The 22,415-nt window shown below is 42.0% G+C and overlaps 2 protein-coding genes across 4 annotated transcripts in view; one reads left to right on the top strand and one right to left on the bottom strand.

Annotated features, from left to right (window-relative positions):
- The window catches only part of nlk2 (nemo-like kinase, type 2), a 148,318-nt gene that overhangs the window by 69,428 nt on the left and 56,475 nt on the right, over nt 1-22,415 (top strand). For all 3 annotated transcript variants that reach the window (XM_038693655.1, XM_038693653.1, XM_038693654.1), the window contains exon 8: nt 14,641-14,727. In XM_038693655.1, the coding sequence (XP_038549583.1) occupies nt 14,641-14,727 (87 nt within the window). The remainder of the gene's footprint in view (nt 1-14,640; nt 14,728-22,415) is intronic.
- Nucleotides 2,140-5,462, bottom strand: LOC119883123. Its single transcript, XM_038693652.1, has 2 exons — nt 2,350-5,462; nt 2,140-2,249 (listed from the first exon to the last, which is right to left on the bottom strand). Exon 1 carries the CDS (start codon nt 5,278-5,280, stop codon nt 2,863-2,865), a length of 2,418 nt encoding a protein of 805 aa, XP_038549580.1. The 5' UTR covers nt 5,281-5,462; the 3' UTR covers nt 2,140-2,249; nt 2,350-2,862.

Below are 22,415 nucleotides of genomic sequence, written 5' to 3'. Positions count from 1 at the left end.
TCAGTCTGTCATTGTTGTGCGCCAATGAGTCTTGATGAGTTTAAGAGCTGAGAAGCTGCGCTCACATGCTGCACTGCTTACTGGGAGGGCTATGGCTATCTTGCACAGACGAAAAAGCTCATGAGAAACATCCTTATGAGGTTCAAGGAACACTGCAAGTTCAACAATACCGGACAAGTTCGGCATTTCACTTTTGCTGTCCTTTGCAAAAGCCTCCTTGTCTGGTGGAGTTCATGACAGAGATCTTCAGAGTCACTTTCATAAATTTCTCCCAGGTGAAAGACTACTTCCTCTTGAAGGAAACATGTGCTTTTGGGGTCTAAAGCTTGTATTCCTTTCATTATTTCACAATTGTCTTTGGAGTAGCGCCTGTCTAACTCTCCAAGTATGGTGTCCACAATGGGGTAGAAGATTGTCCTCCTAAAGGAATCCTTGTCACCATCGTCACATTTGCGCTGACCCAATGTAGAGGTTATGACAGACCCACCAAGTCTGGAATAAATTTTTTGAGACCTCTTTTTCTCTGCATTTTCAATGACTATCTTGCACTTTGTGGCGGTGTCTACAATACTTTTCCACAGATTGTCAACAAATGTTTCACTTCTGTACTCCTGAAATGAGTATTTGAGTGCACTTACTAAATCCACTGCCATGGCAAGGTCAACTGAAGGAGATTGGAGGGTGTCAGGCAGCACCTTTGCATCCCCAAGGAGCCTTCAAATGGTTGCAAGAAGACTGACAAAGCTTAGGTCTACCTGAGTCAGCAAACCTCGAGCATCTACAGATCTTTCCCTACTACTTTCTGTAGCAATGTCATGCAGAACACAAAGTACAGCAGGTAATCGGTCCATTAGATTCCTGCAGGCCAAGTATCTACATGCCCATCTTGTGTCACTGAGCTTCTGCAACTCCCTCGGCTGACCTTCATACATTTCCTTTTGCACATCCAGCCACTTCTGGTGAACATATGACCCAGACATATACACATAAAGCTTCTGCAAAAAAGCAATCAGCCTCTGGGACTGCCTTCACGGTATCAGTGAGTACCAAGTTCAGGCAATGTGCGTTACAGTGTACATAAACTGCATGTTTTGCGTCAGTCTTTATTCTGGCTGCCACTCCAGAGTGTTTCCCACTCATTACTGATGCTCTGTCATAACCTTGTCCAACAAGATTGGATCGTACTCGAGTCCATATCTTTCCAAACAGTGGATGATTTTGTCCTTGAGTCCTTCTGCATCTAATCGTGTGGCTTGTTGAAAGTCAAGAAAATTTTCGTGCACTGCCCCATTGTAGTAGTAGTAGTAGTACCTAAGTACCAGTGAGAGCTGCTCCTTCTTTTTCAGGTCTTTGGTTTCATCAGCAATCACAGAACACTTCACTTTCCTTCACTTCCTGAATTATCTCCTCACGGACCATATTTGCCAAGCATTCTAGGGTTTTTTTTTGGTTTTTTTTTACCTCTGCTTGTGTACTTGGCATTCTGCTTTCCCTTCATTTTTTCCTGTACCACTGGGTCATGCTTTGCAATCATTTCCAAAATTTCTAAAACGTTTCCTCTGTTATCTGCCTCTATCTGTCTCACGGTGACCTCGTTGTCCAATGTTTTGTGTTACCGTCAAAAGAAGTACTTCAGCCACTGTTTTAATATTTTCTATTCTCTTGAACTTTCTTGTTTTATGCTTCATTAAGGGCATCACGTATGGAAGAATCTGTTAGTATTGCCTACTTGTGCTCACCCCATGCAAACATGGCATTGACATGACCCTCTGACTTTTCATGTACTTTAAATCCACCATCTTTGTACATTGCCTTTTTCCAATGAGAGAATCCCAGTTGTGATGTGAATACAGATGCTGGGGTGTTTGGCAAAGAGAAGTGTCGACATGCAAAACCGTACGCAGAGTTTTGGCTTTGGGACACTGGCGACTCCTGCCAAATTTCTCAGGGGAGGCAATTGTTGCGATGATGGCTAAGGTAACCAGTTCAATGGTCTTAGTCTGCTATAAGACAAGGATTGTTCCTTAGGCTACATACTGTACAGTATTTGTGAACTGTCAATGTCTACAATGAATGAACAGTCCACAGTTAAGATCAACAGATCTGTAGCTCTCTTCGCGACAACACAGACACAGGTCAGTTCTTTGCAACGGGCGTTTATTGCTGTGGGCACATCGGGTCTCTTTGGTACATCCAGCTTCACACCATGTACGCCTTGAACGTCGTATATGCCTTATACGCCGTGAGAACTACATTGTAAGTGAACACAGTACAAATAAATCAATACATTATAGCTTAGCAGAGAAAATACAAACAACATCCAGATCAATAAAGACAATATAATAATACCTCGTTGGCCGCTTGTCGTGAAAAGAGGTTACTAAGTTCTTTGAAGTCTCTTGAATGTCCATTTGGTCGTCTGCATTAACTTCAAACCACATTTTTAACTTTAATGCAGTTTAACAAGCATCGGAGCTATCTGCTCCGCCGGAATTCAAGGCAGTGAGTGTCGACTTAAACCGTTGTAGCGGTAACACAGACAGAAAACATTAGTTCCGGGACAAACGTAAATATACAGAATGAGATAGATACACTGTTAACCACATATCATTTAGCAGCTTATTCTACCCTTTAGTTCTTAAACATGTATTACATTTTATCTTTACACCAAATTAAGTTATATTTGTTACATGAAATTATAACAGCAATTATGAACTGTGCATCATGAAAACACAAGTATTTATGCAACAACACTTACACTCCCACCAAATCCCTAATTAACTTGAAATGTAGGATTTCTATACGTGGAAGGTCAATTAAAGGTGTTGTAAGACTGAATGAATGTAATCTTGTGTATGTGACTCAGTTAGATTCAAGTAAGGTAACTACTTTGTGAATGGGCCTTTCGAGGTAGATTCTTTTAGTTAGTGGCTGTCCTTTATCAGTAGTGTCTCCGACTAGTAGCTTCAACTTCCGCACCATACTGTCTGCACTAGGGTGAACTTCTACGACCCTGGCAAGCTTCCATTCGTTTCTTGGAGAGCTGTCATCTTGTAGAATCACAATGTCATCCACTTGTGAATTCCGTGTTGTTCTTTGCCATTTCTGTCGTTGTTGAAGGTTTAGCAAGTATTCCCGCTTCCATCTTTGCCAGAATTCATCAGCTAAGAACTGCACTCTTCTCCAACGTTTGCGCAAATAGAGATCTTCTTTGCAAAACTGCCCGGGAGGGGGCAGAATAACTGATGATTTCATCGTTAGAATATGGTTGGGTGTGAGAGGTTCTGGTCCATTGGAATCATGAAGATGTTCAACACTTAACGGTCTGCTGTTGATTATAGCCATTGTTTCGTAGAGAAACGTTCTCAGCGATGTGGTGTCAAGTCTGCTTGCGGATTTGTCGAGCATAACGGTTAAGATGCTTCGGATAGTTCGAATTTGACGCTCCCAAACTCCACCCATATGACTTGCTGATGGGACGTTCGTTACAAATTCGCAACCGAATGCTCGTTGACGTTCTTGGTCAATTCCTTTAAGCAATTCAGAAAACAGTCTCCTGGCACCCATGAAATTTGTTCCCTGATCGCATCTCAATTGACGCACAGGTCCTCTAATAGCTACAAATGTTCGAAGCGCGTTCATGAAAGCGTCTGTTGTTAAGTCGTCTAGTGTTTCTATATGTACTGCTCTGGAGCATAAGCAAGTAAACAACAATCCATAGCGTTTCAACTCTTTCCTTCCTTCCTTTACGATGAAGGGGCCAAAGCAATCGAGTCCGCAATAGGTAAAAGGAGGGGACATTTCTGTTCTCTCTTCCGGGAGATCTGCCATTTTTTGGACTTCTGTGGCTCTTCTGTATCTCCTGCAAGTTACGCATTTATAAATGTGTGAGGAGACAGCACTTCCGCAACCAAGAATCCATATTCCATTTGCGCGCAGCTCGTTCATGGTCATGCCTCTTCCTTGGTGATGTACACGCTCGTGATAGTGTTTGACTAGAAGGGCTGACACATGAGATTTCTTCGGAAGTATTGCCGGATGTTTTACGTCATGGTGTAAGGCTGATCGAGATAATCGTCCTCCCACTCTGAGAACATTGTCCTTATCCAAGAAGGCATTCAGCTGGCGTAACTTGTTACGCTTGTTCAGGGTGTTTTCTTTCTGGAGCTTGATTTTCTGAATGTCTTCAGCAAAAGCTTCTTCTTGCACCAGCTTGATAATAAAGATTTCGGCTTCTCTTCTTTCTTCAAGGCTAGTTGCTTCCTTTGTTCTTGGCTGATGTCCTTTGAATTCTCTGATGAATCTCTTTAGCCTAGCAGCCGCTCTCACTGCTCTGGACCAGTCCGAAAACTTTGTAAAGCGCTTCACCAGTGAATTCACCTCTTTCATCTTGACTGCATGAACATGGGCTTTGCGAAGCTCAGGATCGGTCATTTCAACTTCTCCCACCATTTCCTCTTTACATGGAAGATTCTGCTGCCAAAGAAAGTCAGGTCCTTTCAGCCAGTTCGACTCCTTCAACTGAACCGAAGTCAGTCCTCTTGAGGCATGGTCGGCTGGATTATTTCCAGAGCTGACATGTCGCCATTGTTCAGGATTCGTGCTAGCTCTTATACGTTGGATCCGATTGGCTACGAATGTGTGGAACCTCTTTGCATCATTGTTCACATAGCCAAGAACCACCTTCGAATCAGTCCAGTAATACTCTTCTAAGTTCTCAATCTCAAGCTCCCTTTTTACAACATCGCCGTTGCGCACTGAAGTCACAGCTGATGACAATTCAAGTCTCGGGATGGTCGTTAGCTTGGTAGGGGCTACTCTTGCCTTCCCCATGACAAGTGAACAACTGATCTGTCCTGTTTCACTTATTGCTCGGAGATAAGAACATGCACCGTATCCATTGAGACTTGCATCTGAAAAGTTGTGTAACTCATAACGCATGACTGAGTCAAAATGTGATGGAAGGTAACTTCTTGGAACATTCAGTGCTGCCAGGTGTGGCAAATCCTTAAGCCATAACTCCCATCTTGGCAGAATGTGTTCGGGAAGATCTTCATCCCAGCCTACCTTTTCTCTACATAGCTCTTGCAGGATCTGTTTGCCGACTAATATAAAGGGGGCTACAAACCCTAACGGATCGTAGACAGAGGCGACTGTAGAGAGAACTCCTCTTCTTGTCAGTGGGCTCTCTTTAACCACGACTCTGAATTTGAATTCATCAGTTTCGATGCACCACTGAACTCCAAGTGCTCGCTCGATGTGAAATTCTCCTAAGGCCATATCTTGATCTTTGGTCTGAGCACGTTCTTCTGGTGGTATTGCGGCGGTTACTTCCTTTTCATTGGACACAAACTTGTGCAGCCGAAGATTTCCTGTTCTGCACAAGGCTCTAGACTCTTCCACCAGATGAATGGCTTCATCGATTGTTTTTACGCTTATTAAGCCATCGTCAACATAGAAGCTTCTTGGATGAACTTGATGGACTCCTCGCTGAACATTCCATGACCCTGAGATGCCAGATGTTTGAGTCCAAAGTTGGAGCAGCCAGGGGACGATGCTGCTCCAACAAGTGCACTTTCATTCTGTACACTGAGGGTTTCGAGTCCAGATCGCCTTTGTCCCACCAGAGGAATCTTAAGTAGTCTTGGTGTTCCTTTGCGACATGAAATTGATGAAACATTCTTTCAATGTCGCACATAATGGCTATTGGACCCTTTCTAAATCGAAATAGTACTCCGACTAATGTGTTGGTCAGATCTGGCCCGGTCAGAAGATGATCATTTAGAGAGGTTTCTTGGAAACGTGCTGAACAGTCGAAAACAACACGGATCTTCCCAGGTTTGTGGGGGTGATTCCATGGTGCGGAATGTACCACACTGATTGATTATCGAGTTCATTCCATGGGACCTTCTCAGCATCTCCTAGAGTTATTATGTCTTTCATGAAACGGACATAATCCTTGTTATACTGCTCATTTTTTCTCAACTTTCGCTCTAAAGAGGCGAGCCTTCGAACAGCACATTGCTTATTGTCTGGGAGATTAGGTTTGTCCGTCTTGAAAGGAAGTGGTAGTTCGTAGTGGCCGTCTTCCTTGTGCTTTATACCCTTCTCTACCTTGGACAAGAAAAGAAGGTCTTCCTGAGAAACGAGGTTGTCATCCGTAGTGTGATCTGCGAAATCGAATTCGAGAACTTGATGATGTCTGTTGGACTAATCTCTTTGACCTTAGTTCTGCAGGCAAAGTGTACTTCTCTCTTTAACTCAACTGATTGATGCACTGCAGGCGTCACCTGTCGCACTATGATTCTATGACTGGTTCCTATTGCATCACTGCAGTCACTTTCTAGATTTGAGCAGCCGACTATGCTCCAGCCGAGATCAGTTCTCTGCGCGTATGGATGGTTCTCTTTGCCCGCCAGGATTTCCCTTGGTAGAAGAGCTTGCTGACAGTTATAACCAATCAATAGGCCTACTTCGCAGTCCAATGGTGGTGGAATCTTGTCTGCTAATTGTTCCAGATGAGGCCATTTTAGTGCTGTTTCAGAGGTTGGAATATGCGATCTGTCGGCTGGGATAAACTCTCGTGTGAAAAGTGATGGTAATGGAATCCTTTTCTCTAAGTTGTATCCTCTCACTTGCAGGTTTGTTAGCTTTTGACAGGGTATGACTGTCGACCTTGTAGACATTGTGGATAGTCGCAAACTGACATTTTCTTTGTTTGTGTTGAGCTCCTGGGCCACTTCATCTAGAATAAAGGTTGTGTCGCTCTGTGTGTCTAGGAGCGCGTAGACAAGAACTTCTTGATCTGGTCGTTTTGTGGATGAGATCCAGACAGGAACAATTGAAGAGGTTTGTGTGCTTACGCCGTCTTGTACGACTCTGTTTGTGGTTGCAGTTGCAGTCATCTCTTTGATGTTTGCCTTGTATTTTAAGTGTTCTTCTCCCTTTAGAGGTGATGACCTTTGACGTTCACTGAACTTGTCATCGTGCAAACATGTTGGATGTCTCCTCTGGCACCTTTCGCATGTGTTCTTGTTATCACATCTTCTCGAATGATGACCAGCCTTTAGACATCCAAAGCAAAGCTTCTCCACCTGTACAAACTTGACGCGCTCTTGAACTGTCTTTTCAAGGAACCTTCTACACTTGGCGAGAACATGCCCTGTTCTTTTGCAGAAACCACACGATGGAATGCTGCTCTCTGTTGTGTTTGTAGACAGTGTTTTAGCTTGTATGGGTTGGTTTCGTGGGTACCTTGGTTTCTCACTTTCCACATTCTTCAGCGCCTGTACCGAAGATATGGGATCACAAGCAAGATCTGCTTCCTTCGACAGAAATTCTACGAACTCTTTGAACGGTGGATACTCAGCTCTTGTTTGTCTGACTTCCATTGCCTTGCGATTCCATCTGGATACCAACCAGTCAGGCAATTTCAGTAGGATTTTTTGACTCTCATTGCAGTCGTTCAGAACTTCCAATGTTCTAATGTAGGGCATTGCTGTTTCACAGCTCCTAAGAAAGTCTGCAAATTCTCTTAGTTCAAACCCATCCTTAGAGCTTATTTTTGGCCATGCGTGCAGCTTGTTTCTGAAGGACTTCCCAATCACGAAAGGGTCTCCGAAACGCTTTTCCAGCAGCTGCCAGGCTGAGTCGTATGCTGATTCCGTTCCTAGTAGGACAAATCCTTCTACAGCTTTCTTTGCAGCGCCACCAAGGTACTTTCTAAGGTAGTACAGCTTTTCGTTCTTTGGAATGTTTTTCCTATTGATTAGCGCTTCAAAGGATAATTGCCAATCTTTGAATTTCAAAGGATCTCCAGTGAATAATGAGGGCTCTGGAGTTGGAAGACGATTAGCACTTATAGCTTCTGCTAGAACGTTGACCAAATCAGAGCTGTTCTGCACTTGAGGTATGGGCACTAAAGTTGATGGGGCTTGAGATACCAGTTGCAGGCTTTGTGGACTATGAAGGGCTTGCATTGTAGCTGGAAGAGATTGAGGAATGAATGGGGTGTTTGAGGCAAGAAGAGTTTGTGATGCGACTGGTAGGGATGGAGGACTGAATGGGGGACTTGAGGCATTGAGAATTTGTGATGCGACTGGTAGAGATGGAGGAATGAATGGGGGACTTGAAGCATAGAGTGTTTGAGGTTCTCCTGCTAATGCAACAGTATGAGGCAAGTCAATCGCTTCGAAGTTTTCTTTGATTTGGTTGTAGACCTTTACTCGAGCTCTTGCGGCATTCAATTTCTTCACTTCTTCAAGACGTTCGAGTTTTCTACGCTGCTCTTGCATCGCTTGCTGTCTAGCAAGGTTCTCAGACTCAAACTGTGCCAGTCGTTGCTTATCTTCAACCTCTAACCTTTGAAGTTCTGTCATTTCCTTTTCTTGTTCATCCAACACCGCTAAAACCTCCTGTGATGCAGCAGCTTCGGCAGCAGCCTCATGTTTTTTAAGCGAGTGGAAGCTAGAGTTGACAGAACCACATTGTGATTGATGTGACAGTGGTCTTGATGGAGAACATGTAGAGTTCAGGATCGATCCAACATCAGGCCAGGGATCTTCTGTTGTGATGCCTTTAAGATGCCTTTCTGCCTTTTGAATGATAAATCCTGACAGCGATATACATGTGTCTACTCTACGTCGCAGTTCTGCTTCAGGAGCTTGGACTCTACGTAATTCTTCGTAAACCATCTTTACATCAGAACACGTAGCTTTCATGTTCTCTATTAGCTCATACAATTCGTCTTCGGAGGCCTCATCATTCAGTATTTCTTTGCTTGTTCTTGCGTGATACCTCCACTTCTCATAGAGTATTCTATACCGACGTTGTATGCTCTTTAGCTTTTCTTCTTCGAATTCTTTTCCCTTTTCTGTTAGGGTTCGGGTTCTTTCGCTTCTTCGTAGCCTTTCTACATCTTCTGTAGCGCCAATGTCTATAGCTTCGGCTTGAGCAGATGATTTTCTATTCTCATGACAGGTCTCAGGACTTGAGTTTGACATTTTGGGCTGTGTGTAAGCTACAGTAGGCTAAGTGTGATTAACTAGGAAATTTTAGTAATTATTTGAATCTTAACAGATGTGTGAAGACTGTGTGCGAAGTCTAACTCTGAATACGTAAATGTTGTACCACAAACTGTGTCAGTATTTAAACTTGTTTAGACTTCAAGTTAGCTTAAACTAGGAATTAGTTTGGCAAACACAAACCTCAATTAACATAAACCTTAATTGTGAATTAAATATGCTCAAAAGGCATCAAAACACTTGTTTTTACACTTGAAATTGAAAAAACATCAATGAAATTACTCTTTAAACTTAGCTTAAGTTATACTTTAACTTCTGTTACCTTTCAAAGTATAAATAAAGAAAATAAATTACAATGTACTTTCCTTTAACCTTACTGAAACGTGTTAATTTGCTTAAGGGGTTTGAACTTTCTTCCTTTTAGATTTGTTGCATGTAACAATCATGAATACCAGCACATTAGATGTTTTCTTAAACACAGGCTAAACAGTATGCAAGGGTAATAGACTTAAATCCTTAACTGCAATTTCCAAGTTAAACCACTTCTCACACCACTTGACTTAAGATGGCTTTGGTAGAGCTCTTTCTGGCCTTTATACGGAAAGTCGCACCTTTTAACAAAGTCTTATAACATTTGCTTGTGGTAGCTATGTCGACAGTGTGTCCTGGGCTTTGCTTATCTTACATGCTGGATCTTCATCACGTCGTTACCCGCCGTAATCTCGTCTTCTCTCATACCCGCGCCGAGCAGGTCGAGTTCTCACTGTAGCTCTCTTCGCGACAACACAGACACAGGTCAGTTCTTTGCAACGGGCGTTTATTGCTGTGGGCACATCGGGTCTCTTTGGTACATCCAGCTTCACACCATGTACGCCTTGAACGTCGTATATGCCTTATACGCCGTGAGAACTACATTGTAAGTGAACACAGTACAAATAAATCAATACATTATAGCTTAGCAGAGAAAATACAAACAACATCCAGATCAATAAAGACAATATAATAATACCTCGTTGGCCGCTTGTCGTGAAAAGAGGTTACTAAGTTCTTTGAAGTCTCTTGAATGTCCATTTGGTCGTCTGCATTAACTTCAAACCACATTTTTAACTTTAATGCAGTTTAACAAGCATCGGAGCTATCTGCTCAGACAGAAAACATTAGTTCCGGGACAAACGTAAATATACAGAATGAGATAGATACACTGTTAACCACATATCATTTAGCAGCTTATTCTACCCTTTAGTTCTTAAACATGTATTACATTTTATCTTTACACCAAATTAAGTTATATTTGTTACATGAAATTATAACAGCAATTATGAACTGTGCATCATGAAAACACAAGTATTTATGCAACAACACTTACAAGATCTTTAGACCTTTGGATGTAAAGGCAACTAATGGAAAAAAAGAATGACTCTCACAATCATCTGATTTACCTGTGACAAACCTTTTATTAGGAACAACAAATCCAGAATAAAGCCAATATTTACACATAAACAACAAGGCATGTAAGGGGAAATATAAAAGGTATTGTATTGTTTTTGGTTTATTTTCTGTGTTGCTTTTCTACTTCTTCTTCTTCTCTTTACCCTCCTCTGACAAGATGCCAGTGGTGACCACATCATGCCATCTCCTCTTTCTTCTTCGGTTTCTGGCAATAAAAGGAAAAAAAACAGCACATCAAATAATTGTTAATGGTTAAGTGCAGCTAACTTTAAATTGACTCCACCACCACACATAAAACATGGCTTAATAACAATCACATTTAACATAAGCATAAAATTCAGCTTAATAATAACTATAAAGATTATTAGCTTAGCCTATGGCATTGTACGGAGCATAAATTAGCCTAGCGGACTTTTCCTCTCCTCATTACTAACAGTGTGGTAGAAAGTGTGCGAAAAATCTTTGGGAGTACTCAAGCCATGGGTGTTGTTTATACCACTCGCTGTTGAAGGACCTTTTCCTGTTGCCTTGCATGGTTTGTGGAAATACCTTAAGTTGAGGCTGTGTAGGACCTGCTGCTCTGGACTGTGAAACGTCTGTAAATTATAAATAATCGTGATCAGTCCTTACTTCAGTTTTTATGAAGTTTCATTCAAAATTATTAGTTACAAAGTGAATTTGTGGTCAGTATTACAACTTCCATGTTATTAAAATGGAAGGCACTCCTAATGTCATGTAAACTGAAAGATAAAATGTCACAACATGCCGTGTGGTCCAGGTGAGGCAGCATGTACTTGTGCAACATGGGGAGCCTCTCTGTCATCGGTGTCACCATCACCTACTGACATGTCCTCTGAATCACTTTGCTCACTAGATGAAGTACCTGAAGTAGTAAAAACAATAACCATTACACCCATAAACTGCATGTGGACAGATTAGTGTCACACATTTTCCTTTGTCTTTTCATAATGTTTTGTGTTGAAATTTAAAGAATTGATTCTCTATGTTTAAGTGTGGGGTTTGCTGTGTACTAGCAAATGAATAGCATACACTTTAGGCAAAATTGGACCGTCCAAATTAAATAAAGTATGAGCGTACACGACAACTTCAGGTAACTGTTCATGAATGACATATCTGGACATAACAGAACTTGACATACCATGCTTAGCAGGTGGAGCTCCAGACAGCTGGTCAGCTGTGAGAATACACATATCTGAGAAATCTGAGACATCAATAGGCTAGAGGTTCTGACACACACACACACACACACCTGCAAAAAACACCCTCAGTCTTCAGTCCAGAAAATAGCGTTTGATATTTCATGGCGGTTATCCAAATAATTAAAAAAACAAAATGCTAACTATCAATGCTTAACTTGGTTTGCAGGCTGATAAACTAGCTAGTGCAGTGTAGTTCGACTTTTAGCTGCTACTTAGTGCTAGATAAAGTTTTCCTACACATTCAGATGAAACTACGATATAACTAAACATTAAATTACCATAACTTACCTCTCAATCGACAGATTCGATTCCAGCATTTTTATCGTTGTTGCTGTTGTAACCGTTTCACGGACCAGCAGGTGCAGCGCGCTCATCTCATGGGTCACCTGACCTGCATGGCCAAATGTCCGCAGCGCTGAGCAGAAATCAGCTCTCACAGCCTCAGTACAACCATTACTGTGTTAGTTAAAAATGTAAAACTGGCCCTAAATCAGTTGATCAGCTGTCATCATTGATTGACAGCATTTCTCTTGTTAACTTGTTAACGAACTTGACCAACTACCTATCAGACCCCAGGCCACCCCCCAGAATCGCCATTGCCGGCTGGACCACAAATCCATGGTAAAAATTGCTGGAAAAGTTTAATAACTTTGCCCCAAAATAAGGTTTAAAAATCGTTTTTCCTGACCGGTTATACTTCTACTACACGATTGGCTGAAATATGTTTCCCACTTTGGCTGTTAGAAGCAGACGATTGGCTTTCTAGCAGGAGGGGCAGGATAACCGCCATGTTTGACGTTACAAGCTTTCCCCGTAGAGTTGTATTGAGGATGGGATTGAGTGGCGTGTCTCCTCCATAAAACTTCTGTCTCTAGCCCTTCAGCGATCAACCTGCCTTCTGTTACAGTCAAATGTTGACTCATCAGTCCACTCCAGAGCACCTGCTGCCATTTTTCCTAGTATTTTGTCACCCTATGCATGCCACACACCTCTGTTAAGCTAGGAGGCTCAGCCAGAACGTCAAACCAACCATTTTCATTCATATCAAACACACATCAAACACCAAGCATCTAAATGAAGTTATATCACAACATAAATCGCTCTGTGAACACTGTACATGGCTGCAGTTATTGCTTTCTAGATCTAGATCTCTCATCTCATCCTACACCTCAGTCAGACCACTCTAAAGAAAGCTCAACGCCAGCTTTGATCAGCTGTGTAACTCCATCCATCCATCTTCATCCGCTTATCCGGAGTCGGGTTGCGGGGGCTGTGTAACTCATATCACTCAAATCACTAAACTCAGAGTTATTAGCCGGTCAATAATAACAACAAATGCACCACTATACATTGATAGTTACAACCACTGACTTACTTTTGCAATTTTCACTGTTTTCAGTCAAAACAGCTGTTTTCTGTGTGTGAAAAGATCGCCCGGGCTACCCTGTAGGATGTTCTGTTCTCATGTTATATGCCTCTAAAGCATGGCATTGCTTTTGGTCACAGGAATGTTGATCAATATTCACTGTATTTTTCAAAATTTCAATGTTTTAGAAGCTTTGTTATTTGGAATGTAGTTGTATGGAGACAAATAGTGTTTTGAAGAAAACTTCCAATAAAAGTGAACATGGACAACATGAACATCCGCCTGGTATATTTTTGAAAAATTTTGTAATAACTGTTGCATATTAGTTTCTTTTCATCAAATTTATAGTTACAGGTGTATTCTAGGTGTATTAGAAGATATTCAGTTGCATTATAATGAGTTGGGTAATGGTTGTGATGGTGATATTGCTATTAAAATATAGGTTTTAGACCAGGCGAGGATGAAAATATCATTGTCCTTTATTGCATCTCCATTTACTCTTAAAAAAAAAAAAAATATGTTCATTTAGGTTCAGTTGATCCATATTCCTTAGCTTCTGACCTGTCAAAGGAGGAGAATTATGCATCTAGGCCTAATGGTTGAGGAGTTATTACTGATTTATATTGGGCATGTTATTTTAGCCATTTTTCCTGGAAATAGGTGTCTGTTTCCTGGAGATTAACACACTGTGACCTACACTGCACGTTTATTACCAGACTGAAACTTACTGCTAATATTTTTCTCCGCTAACTTTCATCGACATCTTTTGTTGCTTGCTCTCTATCATTTGCTCGGCCTCACACACAGGATACAAAGAGAGCTCGCTAAGCATTGAGTGTCACCATGCTTGCGCAGTGTGAGTTAAAATCATTACTTGCATTGATATTAATGATTGTGTGACATTTTGGTTATTCATTTCGCAGTGGTGGTGTGCCAAATACGGGGGGAACATATAGACTGTATATAATAAGGGGGAACACTGGTCTCTCAGTTATGTGCACGCCACAGATGGTCCGGGCGCTGCACTTCTGCGAGTTCTGCCTTCTGCGTTCCGTCAACATTACGTTATCGATTAACATTTAAATAATCGATTTTTATGTTTGTTAATCGATTCAGAATCTTTCACGTCCATATCATGATGCATCTAAGAATCAAATTTTTTCTCCCATCCCTAATACACAGCTGTATTTTTTCACTTAATGAATGTTTTTTAACCTAAACATTGAATTGGTGGTCAGTAGCACCTGTTTGGTGATTAAACATTATAATCATGCACTGGGTTAAATGCTGACAAAGACTTAAGTTTCCTGGAAGTGGTCTGTTACTTTGTTTCTTTCTTTAACTGCATATAAATATTTTACTGGAATATTTCACTATTTGCAAAAATGTTACAGAATCTAAAATGTAATATTTCCTGTTGACAAACTGATACAAAAGATATAAAATAACCATCTAAGACAAATGTTTTCATGAAACATCTAAAGCGCTAAAACACTTTTGCACGGTACTGAATGTAAAGTATACTAGAAGCTGAAAGACACAGTTGAGTATGTTAATGTTGTGATGTTTGTTTTGTTTGCAGCCATCCCTTCCGGTTCTGTACACACTGTCTAGCCAAGCAACCCATGAAGCTGTCCACCTCCTCTGCAGGATGCTGGTGTTTGATCCGGTAAGTCATTCTGATATACATAGTTTTGCATTATGTTTTGTAAATGAATAAAACCCATTCACTGATTCACTGCAGAATAATTATGGACATGTGCTGTAGACGCAAGTAAAACAGACTGGAGTGGCCAGTTGACTTTATACTGACCAAAACCATTTAAATCCAAGGAATGAGCTAAATCTACTATAAAGCCAATATCCATGATTTCAGCAACGGAAGAAGAGATGCAAGGCAAAGATACCATGTGATATATTCGAATCAAAAATCACACTCCTTCTCAGAGTCATAACTTGGTCAAATCTGAAAACACCAACATAGTAATCACAAATAATCCAGTGATAGTTGTATAACCATGGGTACACTTAAAATAGGAACTGCTACTTGCTAATTCAGCTACTTTCAATGAAGGCAGTTTGACAAAATGTAAACAAATATAGGCTAAAGAAAACAGGTAATCATGCCTGATTACCTGTTTTCTGGTAAATTTGTGTTCTCTCCTCCCCTCCTCTTGTCTGCTCTCAAAGTCTGATGTCAGCAAATTAACATTAACATGACGTTTGTGCTAGCTTGCAGTGAGTCTCTTTCTTGCCAGACTTTTTGCCTGCCCAATGTTCAGAGTGTAATAGAACTTTTTATTACGTTTAAAAACCGCCGACTAGAGTCTTACTATGGGATGCACCTCCCTGCATATTCCTCAGAAGCATTTATCACATTACACCAATACTGATTTGCTGGTGATCGTGATGTCCGCGTCAGGTGTCCAACTATACTTAAATAGCTTACGCTACAACACAAACACAATTAAAAACTACAATAGGCTTTTCCTTAGGGAAAATGCGTGTGAGAGCTGCCAGCAATTAGTTGATTGCTACTTCTTTCACTGCAATGTGCTACTCCATCAGCAATTTTTATAACCCTGTAGCGCCACCTACATGTAAGAGACTCAATGATGTGCCGCACACTGGCTCAGCAAATGTGTTAAGTTTGGTTAACATGCCGTGAACGGGGTTTGATCAGTAAATCTCTGGATCAGAAAGGCAAGACCTTAACCACCGTTTGGGTATTTTTAGTTAGAGCTTGAGCAGCTAAGCATGAAAATATATAGCAGGTATCCACACTCAAAACAAGAAGTTGGATTTTGCAAGTTGAAGAGTTTGGTGAGAGAAAGAGCAGTCTGTCAGAAATTTATGTGAGTTACCTATCAATTAAGGTTCAAACCTAAAAAAACTAAACCTCCAATGAGGAAGAAAAGGCATGTGGTACATTTTGATAACTTTTTTGTACTTTTGGAGATGAATTTACGTGACTTGCAGCAGTCTACAAAAAAAATTCTGGTCTACCAAATCCTTCTCTCCACACTCTAGCTGATCACCTGACAGACTGATTTAGTCTCTAAAAAGCTGTAAAACCCTTCACTTTGGAAGGACATATCTCCTAAACTAAACTTTTTTTTTTTTAGCAAACTTCAAATACACGTTTAACGTTTAAAGCTCAAATGGCTTGTCTGTAGTCTGTAGCTGCACATATGCTGGAGCATTTATCTCTTAAAGTTGAGTAGGCTGGAAGAAAGCTGAGTCTCTACTCCCATAGGAACCCATTCATTTTAAAATGCATAAATATTTTAATATGAAATCAAGCATTACAGATATCACAGATATTTATAGATAATTGCTTTCAACTTTAAACACCTGTATAGTGTTTGAACTTAAAGATACCAACAAACTAAAGACGATTCCTAACTAAAAATACCAAAACCACAGCTTAAAAGCTTTTTTAAAGGCAAATGGATTTTTCTATCAACAAAAGATAAAATTGTGAAGTTTGTGACAGTTCTCCAATGACTCAGTTGGTATTGTGCTGAACCTTGAACCAGCGCTTAACTTTGTGTTAATTGATCACAGCTTACAACTTTACTTAGCTGTATAGTGTTTGAACTTGATTCTGCCAACAAAATGTTCCCACTGACTCACATTGGTTGTTTTAAGATTTGTATATTGTTAGTCTTTCTAAATGCAATCAATGTTTACATGGATATCAGTGTTTCTTTAAAATGGTTGATAGCTCCATATATTTGACAGTAGACTAGCACTATATATTTACAAGCAAAACAGTGGTGTGCCAGGAATTTTTGGTCATTGAGTGCCCACTGTTGTTGGTTTGGAGCAAGAGGCAACCTTCTGGTTTCCAGACTGAAGCCCAACCAGAAATGCCTAAAATTACAATTCATCCAGTGGTCACTTGAGGCTGGCTCCAAAAGGGAGTCAATCTCCATTGACCCCCCCATGTTAAAATACCCAATTTACAGCAGAATAACATGTTTACAGCCTGGTTCAAAAAATGGTCTTAGTGGATATAGCTAATTTTGCCATGAATTTTTTTTGTAACCCACCCGTTTAAATTATATTAATCCTTAAAATTCTGTATTATTAGGGGCGTGGCCGCTTTGATTGACAGGTGGCTGCGACCGTTGTCACTGCTAGCCATCTGTCTGTCGTCTGTTAGCTCAGCTAATACAGTCACGGGGCTCTGCAGCTCTGCCCTGTTTGAGCCTTTTGGACATTTCTTTATGCAGATACCGGACGAATAATGGCAGGCTGTGCAATTTATTGGAGAGAGAAAGAGAACCTCCATGAAGCCTGTGCTCCAGTTCAGAATCAGAAGGAGCTTTATTGCCAAGTAATGTTTTACACATACGAGAAATTTGCTGTGGTGGTAAGGTGCTACATGTAGACAAACATACAGTCTACATAAATAAATGTAGAAATATATAAATATGGAATGGAAGAACAACGTTGCAAATACATACATGTGCATTATTCTGGGTCTGTGCCGTGCAGAAGTAACGCAACGGAAGAGAATATTGTGTACATAAATATATAAACTGACAACATAAAAATATACAACAACAAAGATCAACAATCAACTACAAATATGTGCGATGTGCCAGACACGAGAGTCCTGGAGTCCATCAGAGTCCTGGAGGCGTACAGGTCCAGAAGATTAGGAAGATTGCAGCCAATCACCTTCTCTGCAGAGCGAATGATATGCTGCAGCCTGCCCTTGTCCCTGGCAGTGGCAGCAGTGTACCAGGTGGTGATGGAGGAGGTGAGGATGGACTCAATGATGGCGGTGAAGTGCACCATCATTGTCTTTGGCGGGCTGAACTTCTTCAGCTGCCACAGGAAGTACATCCTCTGCTGGACTTTCTTGGTGAGGGAGGTGATGTTCAGCTCCCACTTGAGGTCCTGGAAGATGATGGTGCCCAGGAAGCGGAAGCAGTCCACAGTGGTGACTGGGGAGGGTGGGTCTGTGCTCTTTCTGAAGTCCACGACCATCTCCACTGTCTTCAGAGCATTGAGCTCCAGACTGTTCTGGCTGCACCAGGTCACCAGATGGTCGATCTCCCACCTGTAGGCGGACTCATCCCCACCTGAGATGAGCCCAATGAGGGTGGTGTCATCCGCAAACTTCAGGAGCTTGACAGACTGGTGACTGGAGGTGCAGCTGTTGGTGTACAGGGAGAAGAGCAGAGGGGAAAGAACGCAGCCTTGAGGGGAACCGGTGCTGATGGTCCTGAGTCCAGGTGCTGGAGGATGTAGTGAAGGGCCATGTTTACTGCATCATCTACAGACCTGTTGGCTCTGTTTGCCTCACAGAAGTGGCGTCTGGTTTTTTAGTCTCTCTGAGTACAGTCGTTTAGCTTCTCGCACCTTCCTTGCTAAACCTGTACTTTAACGCCCTGCACCCGGCCCTGTCACCACTCCTAAATGCCTCCTCCTTTTCCAACCTTAGCTGTCTGAGTTTAGCTATAAACCAGGGTTTGTCATTGTTATAACTCACCCTGGTCCGTGTTGGAATGCAGCTGTCCTCTGTAAACTCATCCAGATTGTTGGTAACATTCTTGAAAACATCCCAGTCAGTGCAGTCCCAACATGCCTGGAGGTCCTCAACAGCTTCACTAGTCCACTTCTTTGATGTCCTCACTACAGTTTTACAGAGCTTTAGTTTTTGCCTGTAAGCAGGAATCAGATGGACCATCATGTGGTCAGAGTGTCCCAGTGGAGCGCGTTTGACGGCGTGTGACTGCTAACTGTGGTGTAGCAGTGATCCAAAGTGTTCCCCTCTTTGGTTAGACACTTTATAAACTGTCTGTATTTGGGTAGTCCTTGGCTGAGATTTCCCCTGTTAAAGTCACCAAGAACAATAACAAGGGAGTCCGGGTTTGTCTGCTCCACATACAGTATCCGGTCGGCCAGCATGCTCTGTGCGTCCTGAACGTTGGCGTGCGGCGAGATGTAAACACCGACCAGAGTGAATGAAGCAAACTCACGTGGGGAGTAAAACGGTTTATAGTTATAGGAGAACAGTGCTGCTGAATCACTGTCACGTCAGTACACCAGCCATTGTTAATATAAAAACAGACACCTCCACCTTTTGTTTTGCCGGAGAGTTCTGTGTCGCGGTCCGCACTGTACGGTTGGAAGCCTGTCAGCTCCAGAGTCCAGTATCAGTTCAGACAGCCAGGTCTCTGTGAAGCACAGAACAGAAGATGAATAAAAGTCTCTGTTTTTCCCCACCAGAAGCTGAAGTTCGTCCAGTTTGTTGCACAGTGAGCGCACGTTGGAGAGAAATATTGCCGGTAGCGGTGTGCGGAGTCCCCGCCGGCGAAGACACACAAGCGAACCGGCTCTTTTCCCTCTCCTGCGGCGCTTCACAGCGTGAACGACAGCGAGCAAGCCCTTCATCAAAATGTCCAATAATTCCACTGATGACGAAAGAAAAGTGGGAATTTAATCCGCTGGAGTTGTTCCCCTGATGTTCATGAGCTCCTCCCATGGTTGGTGAGTGAAATACTAGTATTTTATTTTTGTGTTACAATAACTAGCAGGTATTGGTACATAACGTTAGCTTGTTAGCTTAGCTGACGTTACCTAACTAGCTAATTAGCCAGCTTCAAGCTTTGGTAACGATGTTAAAATAACAAGAGTTTATAAAGAATCGTGCACAGAAGTCAAAATGTATTAGAGAAGTGCTTGAATTTAGGGTGATAACACTTTGGAACAAAAGGCGTCTCTTAGAAGGTAAGTAATAACTTAACGTTAATGGCCCACCTCGTCAGTTAGTTGACGTTATGCAATGTTAACGGTAAACTTGCCAACAGGCATTGTTAGATTTGGATAGGGAACATTGAAGTTACTGTAACAGAGTCACTGTGTCACTAGAATCAGTGGCTCCACCTGGACTGAGGGATGGGGTTGAGGGTTCAGGGGGAAGCGGCGGTGGTTGCGGTTGTCATGTTGGTCAAGACAGGTAACTTGGCTGGGCTGTAACTATGGCCATATTCCTGAGTTGGGTAGAGTAATATTTGTTCTGGAGAGAAATTCGCAAAATGACAGCCGCTTCTGAGTTTGTCTAGACTCTCCAGCTGCATGTAATTTTAACCTGTGAGGCCCTGCTTACATTCAAGATTCAAGCACTTTTTTGTTATTGTGTAGCAGATTACGTTTGTGACAACCTAAGGTGCATTATAATTCTTAATAAATCTACAGTATCTCACAAAAGTGAATACACCCCTCACATTTTTGTAAATATTTTCCCTCCCCGGTGTTATGTGACTCGTTAGTGTTACAAGGTCTCAGGTGTGAATGGGGAGCAGGTGTGTTGGTATCGCTCTCACGCTCCCTCATGCTGGTCACTGGAAGTTCAACATGGCACCTCATGGCAAAGAACTCTCCAAGGATCTGAAAAAAAGAATGGCTGCTCTACATAAAAATAGCCAAGGCTATAAGAAAATTGCCAAGACGCTGAAACTGAGCTGCAGGACAGTGGCCAAGACCATATAGCAGTTCAACAGGACAGGTTCCACTCAACAGGCCTCGCCATGGTCGACCAAGGAAGTTGAGCGTAAGTGCTCAGCGTCATATCCAGAGGTTGTCTTTGGGAAATACATGTGTGAGTGCTGCCAGCATTGCTGCAGAGGTTGAAGGGGTGGGGGGGGTCAGCCTGTCAGTGCTCAGACCATATGCCGCACACTGCATCAAATTAGTCTGCATGGCTGTCGTCCCAGAAGGAAGCCTCTTCTAAAGATGATGCACAAGAAACCCCGCAAACAGTTTGCTGAAGACAAGCAGACCACAGGACATGTATTACTGGAACCATGTCCTGTGGTCTGATGCGACCAAGATAAACTTGTTTGGTTCAGATGGGGTCAAGCGTGTGTGGCGGCAACCATGTGATGAGTACAAAGACAAGTGTGTCTTGCTTACAGTCCAGCATGGTGGTGGGACTGTCATGGTCTGGGGCTACATGAGTGCTGCCACTGCCTTGCTAAAGAAGCTGAGAGCTGAGTCAGACAGTATAACCGTATTGCCCGTAGTGGTGGTGATGGGGTCCCCAGAGGTAGCTGTCACTCCCATTGGCAGGGGAGCTAGAGGCGGAAGGCAGATGGGGGGGCTGCGTTCTGGCGCCTCATCTTCTGTCTGCTGCGCAGTGTCCTTTGCTCCAAAGGCTTTGGCTGTGTGCCATGGGTAAAAGACTAAACCCTATTGAGCATCTGTGGGACATCCTCAAACGGAAGGTGGAGCACAAGGTCTCTAACATCCACCAGCTCCATGTCGTCGTCACGGAGGAGTGGAAGAGGACTCCAGTGGCAACCTGTGAAGCTCTGGTGAACTCCATGCCCAAGAGGGTTAAGGCAGTGTGGAAAATAATGGTGGCCGCACAAAATATTGACACTTTGGGCCCAATTTAGACATTTTCATGTACTCACTTTTGTTGCTAGTGGTTTAGACATTAATGGCTGAGTGATGTGCTATTTTGAGGGGACGGCAAGTTTACACTGTTATACAAGCTGTACACACTACTTTACATTGTAGCAAAGGGTGATTTCTTCAGTGTTGTCACATGAACAGATAGAATCAAATATTTACAAAAATGTGAGGGGTGTACTCACTTTTGTGAGATACTGTATGTCAAGTAGTTCCAGTTCAACAGTAAATTTAATATAAGAGCAAAATAATAAATATACAAAAAGAGCTAACTTGACTGTTCAAGTTGTGTCCAGCAGCAAGATTAAAATTGCACATGTCAGTAAACAGTGTATTGCACATTGCCATAATTACTGTTATATGCCAGAGAGGTTGTCATGCTGAGGCAATCTGAGAGTTCACTAGGTTTATGGCAGTTGGGAAGAGGCTGTCAGTAACCTACCATTGCTGTGTTTACAGGAGCCAGATGAGCAGCATCATTCCAGATGATTCCAGAGTCCAGCTCTACAGATGTCCCAGCTTCCAATGTCGCCCTGCCAGCTGCTGCAGCTAACTGCTTTGCTCAGCCTTTTGCTTTACTTTAAACACCTGGACTCTGATTTCAAATTATCACTGGGTTCTTATACATAGGTTCTGTCATATTTACTGTTACAATACATTACTTTGTCATAAAAACTACTTTTACATTTGTAACCTTTTAATTTGTTTCCATGAATGCAAGATATAATTTTAATTAATTTTGCTTTTGTATTAGAAATCATGTTATATAAAATTGATAGACTAAATTTGCTTAAAATAAAATCACATTCTTCATTCATCAGTTTGTTAATTGAATATAGTGTGATCTAAATTTAACAAAATGTAATAGTTAACAGCTGTAAATGAAATAACGGTGGTATAGGTTAACATTTTGCATATTTCAGT

The sequence above is a fragment of the Micropterus salmoides genome, unplaced genomic scaffold (assembly GCF_014851395.1).
Source record: "Micropterus salmoides isolate LMB-PRFRI ecotype aquatic unplaced genomic scaffold, ASM1485139v1 Ms_hic_scaffold_3, whole genome shotgun sequence".
NCBI lineage: Eukaryota > Metazoa > Chordata > Actinopteri > Centrarchiformes > Centrarchidae > Micropterus > Micropterus salmoides.
The sequence above is the reverse complement of the archived record's forward strand: the minus strand, read 5'-3'. Positions and strand labels throughout refer to the sequence as shown.

Excerpts from the sequence above, each read along its gene's own strand:
- LOC119883123 (XM_038693652.1), bottom strand. The coding sequence starts at position 5,280 with ATGGCCTTAGGAGAATTTCACATCGAGCGAGCACTTGGAGTTCAGTGG.